Here is a 13,168-nt window from a genome sequence, read left to right on the forward strand (position 1 = left end):
TCAATGAGATCCAGTGAAATACATCATGATTTACTCATTTGGTGGAATATTATGCAGCCATATACAAAGAAAGAGACAGTTCTAAATGTACCAATAAGGAAAGATTTCTATGACATATTTTTAAAGTTGAAACATAAGTTGCAGAAGTGTGTACTGTAGTTATTTCTTTGAAATAAAAACAGATACTATGTATCTAATCAATTTATGCATTAGAACATTATGCAATAAACTGGTAAGATGGGTTGCTTCTGTAACACAGCAGCTGGGGAGAAGAAATAGGTGCTTTTTCTTTTTGTAACAGCTTTATTGATGTATAATTTATATGATATGAAATTCACCAATATTGAGTATATAATTCAATAAATTTTAGTATATTTGGTATATGTACAACTATCACTACAATCTAGTTTCAGAACATTTCCATCAGCCTAAAAAGAAACCTATGTTAATTTACAATTATTACCCATTTTGTCTGTAGGTATTTACCCTTTCTGGGCATTTTGTATATGCTTTTATACCTTTGGAATTTACTTTATCTATTTTGAATTTATATCACCTATTCAAAGATAAATATCAAAAAAATAAATGATCTAACTGATCACATTATTATTCTCTCTTCTCATAAGAAGAAACTGCTTTATGAAAACGTTAAAGGAAGCCTTTGGTACTATATGCAGTTGAGAGGAGACAGGAATAAAATCAGGACATTATGAACAAGATCCTATTTCCTACTTTTATTGCATCCATATTAGACCTCGTTTTGTCTTAGCATACACTGAAATTTAGATTTAATCATTGTTCACATAAGTGTAAATCTCTGTAAAAGGTCAAAACATTTACCACTCAGAAGGGAAAGAACAAATTGTTACACTGAAAAAAGATATGGGTATGAAAATAATACTGTACAGGCACTCACTTTTTATTGCCTTTTTTTTTTTAGGAATCCATAAACACTAATATAATCTTGTCATATATTACAAAGGTTGGCCATGTGCTAATGTTGAGATTAATAATCTGTCTCATGGTTAACTCATAAAAATCATGTAAATTTAGATTTGGATGAGGTTTCAAAACTTATCTATGACATTTTCCCAGATTTATTCCACTAGATACCAGCCAATCTAATTACTTCAATGACATCTTTAACCTTTGTGAAAATCTCTATATCGATTTATTTATATGAATACTGTTGATTGTTAACAATCCAAGAGCTAAATTTGTTACCGGTTTCTTGTCGAGTGAATAACAGTTAATAAGTAAAAGAACTATGATGATAGCAGTCTTTATTGAATATTTACCATAACCCATCACTGAACTAGAGAGATACTTTACATACATTAAGGCATTTAGACCTCACAACCATGTAGGATGAAGTCCCTATTTTAAATCCCTTTTTCATTTTCAGTAATAAATCCCATATTTTCAGTAACAGAAACTTTTTCCTGGAGGAGTTAGTGAACATACCTAATGTCACACAGCTGCTAAATGAAAGAGCTCAAATCTGAAACTAGTTTTTAATCAACATGTTTTTGTGATATACATTGTTACATTAGCCTCTTTTTGACTCCATGTTATATTTTTGTCCATTTGTCTTACTCCTTCTTATTTGACTTTGATATTTCGTCTAGTATTTTATATGTCTTGACTTGTAAAGAACTTTAAATCTTTTCTAGAAAGTGGAGGGTTTAAATAAACAATCATATTTACTATTATTTGTTCATACTCTTGTACTTTATTAGGAGAAAAAATAGAGAAAAACGTGGTTTTGTGAATATTATAATATCTTTTGCCATTTAAGGACAAGCTTCCCCTCATGGAGACAGTTTGTCTTTGACCATGCATCAATATTGATTGAGTCAATATGGAGAATATAGAAAATTATGCTAGAGTGCCTGTCCTTTGGGAGCTTACATATTTAATTGTTGAGGGAAAATACATGTACAACACCACAAATATATGAAAAGTGATAGGACTGATAATGGGTCCTTTATATATTGTAAGTCAATGGTGAAGGCAAAGACATTGTTGGAAATAGATTTTTTTTAATGTTTATTTATTTTTGAAGGAGAGAGAGAGAGAGAGAGAGAGAGAGAGAGAGAGACAGAACACGAGCGGGGGAAGAGCAGAGAGAGAGGGAGACACAGAATTCAAAGCAGGGTCCAGGCTCTGGGCTGTCAGCACAGACCCCAATGCGGGGCTCAAACCCACAAACCGTGAGATCATGACCCCAACGGAATCATGACCCCAACTTCACCGACTGAGCCACCCAGGCGCCCCCGAAATAGATTTTTTTTAAGGATTGCCAATCGCTGAGGTAAATAACATTTGTATACTTTTAAGAGTTCTATAGCAAAATATTTGGACAAGATGCTCTTTAAGGTCAGTCCACCTTAAAAATAGTATTATTTTATGAATTGTATAGAACGTACCGGTTAGTGCAGTGAAATACCAATCAATAAAGGAGTAACAGGGTTGCATGTAGGAGGTATAGACCCAGAGTGGGCACTGAGAGTAACTGGAGAAATACAGAGAATACTTGTCCTGTGTGTGTGTGTGTGTGTGTGTGTGTGTGTGTGTGTGTGTTGTAGTTCGGGGTGATGGATGGAGAAGACGGTAAGTTGCTGGCCAGAGTCACCCCACTAAGCACATTTCCCCAAAATGGATGCTTGTTCAAATTTTGTCGAGCCCCTGAAAAACATGTTAAAGGAAAGGTCCAATATACTATTAGAATTAAAATGAAGACTGTGAGATACACAGAAAAGGGAGTCAATTTGTGTGGCCCATTTCAATGTTCCTTCCATCCCTAACCAATGAAGACTGAGGCACCACTCTCATCCCCACTTTCCCTTTCGAGCTCCCAAATGGTAGATCCTAACTATCGCTGCATTTTTCATACCTACTCTTTATTACAAGGCTCCCCCTGTGTTCTTTTCCATCCAAGGTACTGTGACTGTTTCCTTTAAGTGCTCATTATCATTAGCTGAGGTGAGAATTACATTCTCTCCCAGTTGGCAGGGAACTACAAGGGTCTGGAAGCAAAAATCTAGGTTCAGTCTGATTTGTACAAAGCAATGGTTTCATTTAGTGGGGTAAAGGTTTTGTGTGCGTGTGTGTGTGTGTGTGTGTGTGTGTGTTTGAGAGGATGGAGAGGGTCTGCAAATAAAAGATGGCGTAGGAGGACAGCTATAAAATGGTTTTTCCTTTGCCCAAGTAGGTCGAGGGTGGCCAAGTTGGGACCTGGTTTGGAGTTAAAAGTGGAGGCTGCTTGGTGGCAGTCGTGCAGTTCTGGGACCACCCCCGTGAGATCCAGGGCAATGGGTGTGAAGGGTTGAGAGGTGTTCCATCCACGCTGCCCAAGAAAGACATCAGGGACTTTGCAGAGGCGCGTGCAAAAAGAAGCTAGGCCGCCCTGCTCCACCGCAGCAGGCCTGGGCCCACAGGGCGGAGGGCGGAGGGCGGAGGGCCCCAGGCGCGCGGCCGCGCGGAGGAAGAGGCGGCGGCGACGGCGCCCACTCCCCCTCGTCCCCGCGCCCCGCCGCTCGCCTCCCGCAGCCGGGCGCCGGCGCGCTCGGCTCTTTCCGCCGCCGCCGCTGCCGCGCGCTGCCCCGTGCGCTCCGACACCTTCGGCAATTTCCGTCGGGCCCTGGCCGCCATTTTCTAGCCGCTTGTGTGTCTCGCTGGCTGCGTGGCTCGGTTCTTGTGAGCGAAGCTTTGTCCGGTTCGGCAATGGACGGGTATGTAATGGGGCCGGGAAGGAAGTGTGTGAGAGGGGATTTGGACCCTCCTTCGGCCCGGTTCGGAGTCGGCCAGAAACCCTCCGGCGGCCCCTCCCAGGGCTGGGCTGCCGTTACCCAACCCCCGCCCCATCGCACACACCCCTCCCTTCGCTTCCCCCGGCGGGCTCTGGTCGAGAAAATGAGAAGAAAGCGGGCTCGTAGACTGGAGAGGCATTGGGGCGATGGCGGGGGCGACGACCCCGGAGAGGGAGCGGGCACGGACTTGGCGGCGGGGGATGGGGTGGGAACCCCAGAACGCCTGGCCCGTCCCTGCCCCCTCTAGGAGCCATTTCGATCCGTAACCTGGGACCCGAACCCTGGGTAGCCGCGCCTGTGGGAGCGAATGTTGTGGCCAAAGAGAGAGGCCTGTGTGGGGGTTGTTAGGGGATGGGAGAAAGGCGTCTGTGTGCACCCCAGCCGTCCTCCACCTGCCCGGCCTCGCCCGGCGGGCCCAGGCTGGGGGAGATGCCGGTGGCGGGAGCTCGGGGGAAAGCTAAGTGGGAGCCGCTGGGGAAGGGGGGGGGCGGGGAGGGCGTGCGGCGGCGGGAGGAAGGGGGAAGGCAGATGTCATACTCCTTTGTTTTCACTTGAGTCTGGTAGTGGGGGCGGGAGACCGAAAAAAATGCCTTTTTGTGGGGGCCTAAACGTTCAAGGCTTGGCAAAAGGGCCCAGAAATTAAATCATCTGAAAAACCCAAGTGTTTGTGGTCGGCATCAGTCACATGGGCAAAGGCCAACAGCCATGGCAGAAACAAGAGCAGATAGTCAACACAGGGCCATTTTTTTTAGCCACTTTGACCGGTTTCGGGAAAAACAAAAAGCCAGAACCGTGCTGCATCTTTGAGAGCCCTAGTGCAGATAGAATGCTGAGTGAGGTGAAGGCAAGGGCTTTGGGAAACGACCGGGACCGGGGTCTCCCTGGTACTTAATGCTCTACATCTGAAAAGACTCTTAATGATTTAATTGTTGGAAAGGAGGCACCCTTGAGGGCGAAAAGAGAGCTGTATTGGGCCCATTTGGGGGTATAAAAACGAATCATTTAAAAAGTACATCTATTAGAATCAGCGGCAGTATATGAAGAGTCCTGTAAGATATGAGTTTATTTTAATTAAGTGTTTGGAGTTTGGTGTTTTTAAAAGATATTAAGGGAAGACCCTATCAAAGTGAACAAAGTCACCAAACTTAAGTTGTCCGAGAGGTTATCTAGAGATAATTTTGCACATGAAATCTAGATCTAAAGAAGTTTGCTATTTCCCCAGGTTAACATGAAAATTGACGGCAAAAGTTGGCACTGGAATTCATGTTTTCTGATTCTGTCAGGATAACTAAAGAATTGTTTTAAGTTTTAAACTATTAATCTAAGTATACTAGCTTTGTGGAAATGGCATTATAGTTTCTTGGGGTTTTGTTCTTTTTGATATTTAATAGGTTATTAAAAAATACCAGGAGTTTAGTGATTTCATCTTAAGTTTGAAAGCAATTTTTAGAAAACTGAGTTTAAAATAGTACAAAGAATTGTCACTGACCATCTGTGTATCTATTTTCCATTTGCATGGTTAGTGGAAGATTTATGAATGGTTAACTACCCTAAAGTTTTAGAGACCAACAGTGATCATTAAAAGAAGAGGTTGAAACTATTTTTTTTTTTCTTTACAGAATTGTCACTGAGGTTGCAGTTGGCGTCAAGGTAGGAAAAAATTGTTTGCAACTAATGAAAACAGAATGGCTGAATCTACTATTACCATCAATGGAAATTTTTAAGTTAGCTTTTGAAAGTTAGAGTTAACAAAACCCAAGTGTAAAGTGTTTCATTTCATTTTAAAAGTTGGATTATATAATTTACAATCTAAATAGACAAAACTAAGTTTTTCTAGAAAGTCTGTGAGAACATTCTAAACTAGGTATGAATGGTGTTCAGGGAATGAAAAATGCTTTCAGACATGACTTGTGAATATAAAAATGATATCCCAATTTTCTGAGGGGAAGTTATGGTTTTAAGTGGGCAGATAAGTGATTTGACATAACTCATATAATTTTATTAATCTAAGTGTTTTTTAACTTTTGATTATGAAGACTAAAATGTGTCAGTAGTGAGCCACATTAGAAATCAGTTATCTTGATCTTTAAAACAAGCGAAACTTGTTTCAGTAATTAGCTTCAAATTAGAGTCAGAAGTTAAGAGCTGGTTTGTCTTTCTATTAAAGGAAAATAGCTGTTATGGTACAGATCATTTGGAATCTTTCCCTCACTTTTTGGCCAGGAAAACTACTCCTTTAGACCTTAGTTCTAATACTTAGGCCTTTGAGTTCCTTGAATCGTTGCACATTTTAACAGCATAATATGTTAAAATTTTTGTTTGCAAACCTGTCTGCCGTGTTTGGGCATGGTCCTTGTCTTCTGTCTTTTTAATTTTTCAAGCCTGGCACAACATACTCCAAACCTGATATACAAATACTTGTTGGATGCAGTAACATTTCCCCCTTTCAAATGTGAGTAGTCTTGAGAGGCTGTGTCCTTAGTATAGTGATGGTGACTCTTCACAGTATTTTTTATGATAGTCTTTAGAATACTTTAGGGAATATTTTGTATTTCCTTGCTTATTTTCTGTCCTCTGCCCTGTAGTACACTGGATACTTTTCCATGCTTTAAATTTTTTTTTTTAATGTTTTATTTATTTTTGAGAGAGAGAGGGAGGGAGACAGAGCACCATTGGAGTGTGGGGCAGAGAGAGAGACAGACAGACAGAATCTAAAGCAGGCTCCAGGCTCTGAGCTGTCAGCACAGAGCCTAACACGGGACTTGAACCTATGAACTATGAGATCATGACCTGAGCCTGAGGTTATGACCTGAGTAAAAGTTGGATGCTTAACCAACTAAGCCATCCAGGCTCCCCACTTATCATGCTTTAATATTTAGGCTTATTTGTTGAGTTTCTACTATGTACATTGGGGGAGAAAGAGCTTTTTCTGGGGAAGGCATTTTTATTTGGCAGTGTTATTTTGTAAGTTGAGGTAGTTGCAGGATTTGAAATCAGGAATAGCTCAAGAGTGCAAGATGTAAAATGTATAGTTAGGTATCCTGTGGAATTTTGTAAAAGAATGAATGACCCAAGTCTGAGTTGTTCACTGTTAGTGGGTGAGGAGAGAAGGAATTCAGACAGGAGCCACCATGAGTAGGCCCAGAGATAGGAGGAGACTCAGGATTGGATGTCCAGGTATGGTTTATTGGTTCTACCAGTTTCTGTATTAGTGGTTTGAGGAGAAAAAAATGGAAAATGATGTAAAAATCATTGCCAACCATTTATTTTTTATCCTTTGTTTAATATAAATTTTGAATAACCGAAGTTTTGTTTTATGAACTTTTCTGAGACAGTGGTTAAGAATTTTTGCTTTGGAGTCATGCATATGTACAAGTAGTTAAGTTCTCATTGTATATATATTTCTATGTGCCCTTAAAAAAATTCAAAGTGGAAGGTATGTCTCCCCAAATCCCAGTCCTGTTTCTCGGGTGTAGGTAATTATGTTAAATTTTTCTTGGTGCTTTTTTTCCCTCTGAGGTGTTACCATTTTGTATATTATCAAACATTAGCATCCTTGCTTACTTACACAGATGGATTCATAACACATGTACTGGCCCACATCTTGCCTTTTAAAAACATAACTTTATTGAGATTCAATTTGATATAAAATAAACTGGACATATTTTAAGTATACAGCATCTATGAGACCATTATCACAATCAAGATAATGAACATATCATTTTGCCCTTTTGTAACCCTTCCTTCTGCCTTTCTTTCTCCAACCACTGATCTGCTTTCTGTCACTATAGGGTGTTGGCATTTTATAGAATTTTAAATGAATCCATATGTACTCCCCTTTTATTTGGTCTTATTTCACTGTGATTATTTTGAAATTTACCCGTGTTGTCTGTCAATAGTCCATTCCTTTTTATTGCTTAGTAGTATTACATTTTATGGATATACAGCAATTTATCATTCAACTCTTGATGGACATTTGGTTTTTTTCCAGTTTTTGACTATTGTAAATAAAGCTGTGAACATTCCTGTAAAAGTCTTTGTGTGAACTTTTCGTTTGTCTTGGGGAAATACCTCTGATGGGAATGGTTAGATCATATGATACACATATGTTCTTAACTTTTTAAGAAACTGCAGACTATTTTCCAAAGTGGTTGTATAATTTTACATTGCCACCAATAGGGTATGAGATTTCCAGTCCTTCTGCATCCTTTCCAATGCTTGTCTTTCTGATTCTAGACATTCTGGAGGGGGTGAAGTGGTAATCTTGTGGTTTTAATTTGCATTTCACTAATGTCTGTTATGTTAAATATCTTTTCATGTGTTTTCTTTTGCCAGCTGCATATCATCTTTGGTGAAGTATCTCTTGAGATTGCCTGCCCACTTTTTAAATTGGGTTACTATTGAGTTTTAAGAAGCCTTCATTCTGGTTATAAGTCCTTTATCAGATATATGGTTCATAGATTTTTTTTTTTTTTTCGCCATTTGTAATTTCATTCTCTCAGTAGTGTCTTTTAAAGAACAGCAATTTTTAATTCTGATGACCTTTACCATTTTTGTCTTATGGCTTGTGCTTTTCATGTCTTATCTAAGCCATCTTTGCCTAACCCAAGGTCAGAAAGATTTTTTTCCTTTGATTTGTAATAGAAGTTTCATAGTTTTGGGTTTTGCATTTGAGTTTTTTTTTTTCTTTCTTTTCTTTTTTTAATATGGTGCATTTCTTTTTTGGGGGGTATGGAGTTAAACTTTTTCCAGCACTGTTGAAAAGGCTGTCTTTTGTTCATTGAATTGCTTTGCACCTTTGTCAAAAATCAGCTATCTGTATGAGTGGTTCTATTTCTGTACTGTATCCTTTTCCATTGACCCATTTTTGTCCATGTAGATGCCAAAAACATACTGTCTTAATTACTGTGACTTCATGTTAAGGCTTGACATCAAGCAATCATGGTTTTCTTTATTTTTTTTTTAAAGTTGTTTTGGCTCTTCTATGTCCTTCATGTTTTTATAGGAGTCAGTTTCTACAGAAAAGCTTGCTGGGATTTTATTGGAAGTAACTTGAATGTAAAAAGCAATTTGAGGTAAATTGACATCATGACAATGTTGAAGTTTCCCACTCATGAACACAATTTATCCATTTACCTAGATCTTCTTTAATTTCTTTTAGCAGTGTTTAGGTTTTTTTTAATTTATTTTGAGAGAGAGTGAGAGTGCACATGTGTGCAGGAATGAGGGAGGGGCAGAGGGAAGGGGAGAGAGAGAATCCCAAGCAGGCTCTGTACTGACAGTGAGGAGCCCGATGCAGGGCTCAAACCCACAAACCGTGAGATCATGATCTGAGCCGAAATCAGGCACTAGATGCTTAACCCACTGAGCCACCCAGGCGCCCCAGCAGTGTTTAGTTTTCATTGTACAGTTTTTGTACATTTTTGTCAGATTTATTCCTATTTCAGTGTTTTTTGGTGCTGTTACAAATGGTATTTTTAAAATCTCGGTTTCTAGTTAGTGGAGAAAAATACAAATATTTTGTGTATTGTTCTTGTATTATTCACTCTTGCCAAACTCACTTGTTAAGATATAATAACTTTTTTTGTAGGCGCTATCAGGTTTTCTACATAGACCGTCTTACTTTTTCCTTTCCTATCTGGATGCCGTTTTTTTCCTGTGATATCTTAGTACAGTGCTGAATAGAAGTGATGATATTAGGGTGAACACCTAAATGCTATTCTTTCTTAAATGTTTGGGCAGTTCACCAGTGAAGTTGTGTGGGCCTGATGTTGTTTTCTTTGTGGAGGTTTTAAATGACACATTTAGTTTATTTAATAGATCCAGGACTACTCAGGTTATCTATTTCTTCTTAAGTGAACTTTGGTGATTTGTGCCTTCCGTGTGAATTAGTCCATTTCATCCGAGTTACTGAGTGTATTTGCATAGAGTTGTTTATGATAATTACCTTTTTATACTGTTGATGTCTGTAGAATCTGTAGTGCTGTCACTTTTTTCATTCCTGGTATGGATCATTTGTGTCTTTTCTCTTTTTTTCATTGTCAGTCTAGCTAGAGATTATTGATTTTATTAATAGTCTCCAAAAATCAGCTTTTGGTTTCATTGAGTTTTCTATTTCCTATTTTATTGATAACTACTGTTTTAATTTTCTTCTGCTTTGCATTTAGTTCTTTTTCAACTTAGTTATGTTGAAGCTGGTATTGTTGACGTGATACTTTTCTAACATAGAGGTTTAGTGCTATATATTTTCCTTTTTTTATTTAATTAAAAATTTTTTAATGTTTTTATTTATTTTGGAGAGACAGAGCGTGAGCAGGGGAGGGGCAGAGAGAGGGAGACACAGAATCTGAAGCAGGCTCCAGGTTTTGAGCTGTTAGCACAGCTGGGCTTGAACTTGTGAACTGAAAGATCATGACCTGTGCCAAAGTCGGACGCTTCACTGACTAAGCCATCGAGGTGCCCCTATATATTACCCTCCTAAGTACAGCTTTCGTGGCCTCGCTCAGATTTTTTTTTTTTTAAGTTTATTCATTTCGAGAGAAAGAGAGAGAGAGAACCCCAAGCAGGCTCTGCACTGTCAGTGCGGAGCTGGAACTTGGGAACCGTGAAATCATGACCTGAGCTGAAATCAAGAGATGCATACTTAACTGATTGAGCTACCCAAGCTGAGTTACCTAAGCATCCCTGCATCTCTCTAATTTTGACATGCATACTTTTTATTCAGTTCAAAATGCATTGTAATACATTTTTCTGCCCCATGTGTTATGAGAAGTATGTTATTTATTTAATTGCCAAATATTATGAGTGTTCCATAGGTGTTTGTTACTTTTCTCGTTTAATTTTTTTTTTAGTTTGTTTTTGAGAGAGCTAGAGCCCTCGTGCACTCGTGCACACGTGCACACGCACGTGGGAGAGGGGCAGAGAGAGAGGGAGACACACTCTGAAACAGGCTCCAAGCTCCAAGCTGTCAGCACAGAACCTGATACGGGGCTCGAATCCATGAACTGTGAGATGACCTGGGCCGAAGTTGGGTGCTTAACCAACAGATGCCCCAATGTGTCTATTATTTGAATTCAATTCCATTGTGGCTAGAGAACATATTGTAAGACTTGAATCTTTGTAAATTTGTTGAGACTTGTTTTATGATCCAAATATCATATATCTTAAGTTTTATGTGCACTTGATAGAGATGTGTATTCTGCTCTTGGGTAGTGTTTTATAAATGTCATTTGTTTATTGATAATGTTGTTGAAGTGATCTCTGTCCTTCTTGATTTTCTGTGTATTGTGCTATCACATTGAGAGAAGGATATTGAAATTTCCTCTTTTACCTGTGCATGTCTAAGTTTCTCCTTGCAGTTCCAGTATTTATTTATTTATTTATTTATTTATTTATTTATTTATTTATGTTTTTTAAGTTTATGATTAGTACATGAATGTTTAGGATTACTATGTCTTCTTTGTGCATTGACTCCTTTTTTATTATGTAGTGACCATTTTATCCTTGGTAATACTCTTTGCTTTAAAATCTACTTTTATGATATAGCCATTCTGGCTTTCTTTTGAATAGGGTTCACATGGTATATCTTTTTCCATTCTTTTACTTTCAACCTATTTGTGTCCTTAGATTTAAAATGTGTTTTTTGTAGATAGCATAAAGTTGGAATTCCATTTTTACATCCAACTTACACTCTCTTGTTTTGACTAATAAGATTAATTTTAAAACTACTACTTTGCTGTTTTTCTGTTTTTGTTCTTTGTTTTTTTTCTTTGTTCTTTGTTCCCTTTTTCTGCTATCTTTTGGATGGACTGTTTTAATTCCATTGTATCTCGTTAACTGATTAGCTTATAACTCTGGTTATATTGGTGGCTGGTTTTAGGAGTTGTATCATACATCTCTAACTTACAGTCTTTCTTCAAGACTTATTTCTTCTCTCTTGGCCTCTGTACTATTGGTATCATATATTTTACTTTTGTATATGTTACAAGTCATATATTATTTGTTGAAACAGCCAATTATCTTTTAAATACTACTTAAACAATAAGAAAAATATTTTCTGTATTACTCACAACACAGTTGTGTGCATGCATTGAATATTCAGGGGGATTTTCCACAGATTCCCAGAGCTGCCTCTGTGCAACTCTCTTTGGTACTTTGCTTTAGAAACCCTACTTGCTTTGGTCTCCTTGGACTCATGTCCTCTTAGGGAGTTTTTGAAGTTTGGCCATTTTCTCCACCTGGGCTGTGCCATGGCCTGTTCTTTCAAGATAGTAAGCTGGGGCAATCATGGACTGACCTTACTTGTTTTCTGAATTTCAGGGATCGTTGTCCATCATTGTCTGGTTCTTGAAAACCATTGTTACACATGTCCTGTGTAATTTTTTTTTTTTTTTTTTTAAAGTTTCAGTGGGAAACTTGTGCATATTACACCATCTTGCCTGGAAGTACAAGTCCACCTACTTTTTCCTTTTTTCAAAAAAATTTACATAATGTGGTCTGTAGTTCTAGATCTGCCTCATTCTTTGTTATATGGCTACACCACAAATGTCGTTTCTATGTTGATGACATAGTTTGATTCTAGTTTGCAGTTAAAGAGTATGTGGAAATATTTACAATGGAAGTAAAAATCCTGTGTCAAATGACATTTGCAGTTTAAAAGTTTATGAAAACCAGAATGCCAAAAGGATTCTTTCCACAACTATGTATGGGAATGCCTGTTTCTCCACACCCTTATTAATTCTGGGTTTTGAACAATTTAGAGTATCACCTAATTTTAGGCTAAAAAATTGTTTTACAATTTATATTTTGAAATGGGTGAGATTTTGAGAATTTGACTTTATATATCTTGTCCTGTGAACTGCCTTTTTGTATACCTGAACTATTCTAATGATCATCTTTGTTACACTTCTGTGTAAAATTGATTTCCTGTACACATTGTAGGTACATTTTCTTACAGATTATTACTTTGAATTTCTTCATGTAGTGTTGGAGATATAGATTTATTTGTATTATTAAGGAGTATAGTTTTTTTTTTTATTTGATCTTAAATGTTTTTAGCTTCAGGTCCTTTACTTTTTAGATGAGATTATAATAGTTTTGAAGATTAAATGTGATTATGCATAAAAAGTATTTTTCACAAACCAGGTCCTCAGTTAATATTAACTGATTTGCACTACATATAGAATATCTGAATTTTATAACTTTAGGTTTTGTTGAAATTTCATTTTTCATTACCCTTATAAATTTGATGTAGCTACTCAGTTGATTTTAGACTTCTTTTTGGTTAGCTTAGAGTATAAAAAGAAATTTGTGAGTTTTTTTTTAAAGATTTTTAAAAAATTTTATTTATTTATTCT

General features: G+C 37.8%; 1 protein-coding gene across 5 annotated transcripts in view; it reads left to right on the forward strand.

Annotated features, from left to right (window-relative positions):
- The first annotated feature begins 3,282 nt into the window (after nucleotides 1–3,282).
- Nucleotides 3,283–13,168, forward strand: part of PTBP2 (polypyrimidine tract binding protein 2) — an 82,964-nt gene continuing 73,078 nt past the window's right edge. For 4 of the 5 annotated variants that reach the window (XM_043575636.1, XM_043575637.1, XM_043575638.1 and 1 more), the window contains exons 1-2: nucleotides 3,283–3,734; nucleotides 5,432–5,462. In XM_043575636.1, the coding sequence (XP_043431571.1) occupies nucleotides 3,727–3,734; nucleotides 5,432–5,462 (39 nt within the window). In that variant the 5' untranslated portion in view covers nucleotides 3,283–3,726. Of the gene's footprint in view, nucleotides 3,735–4,072; nucleotides 4,098–5,431; nucleotides 5,463–13,168 lie in introns of those variants that run through there. The other variant, XM_043575640.1, reaches the window with a different exon arrangement.

Source organism: Prionailurus bengalensis, chromosome C1, assembly GCF_016509475.1.
Source record: "Prionailurus bengalensis isolate Pbe53 chromosome C1, Fcat_Pben_1.1_paternal_pri, whole genome shotgun sequence".
Lineage (NCBI taxonomy): Eukaryota > Metazoa > Chordata > Mammalia > Carnivora > Felidae > Prionailurus > Prionailurus bengalensis.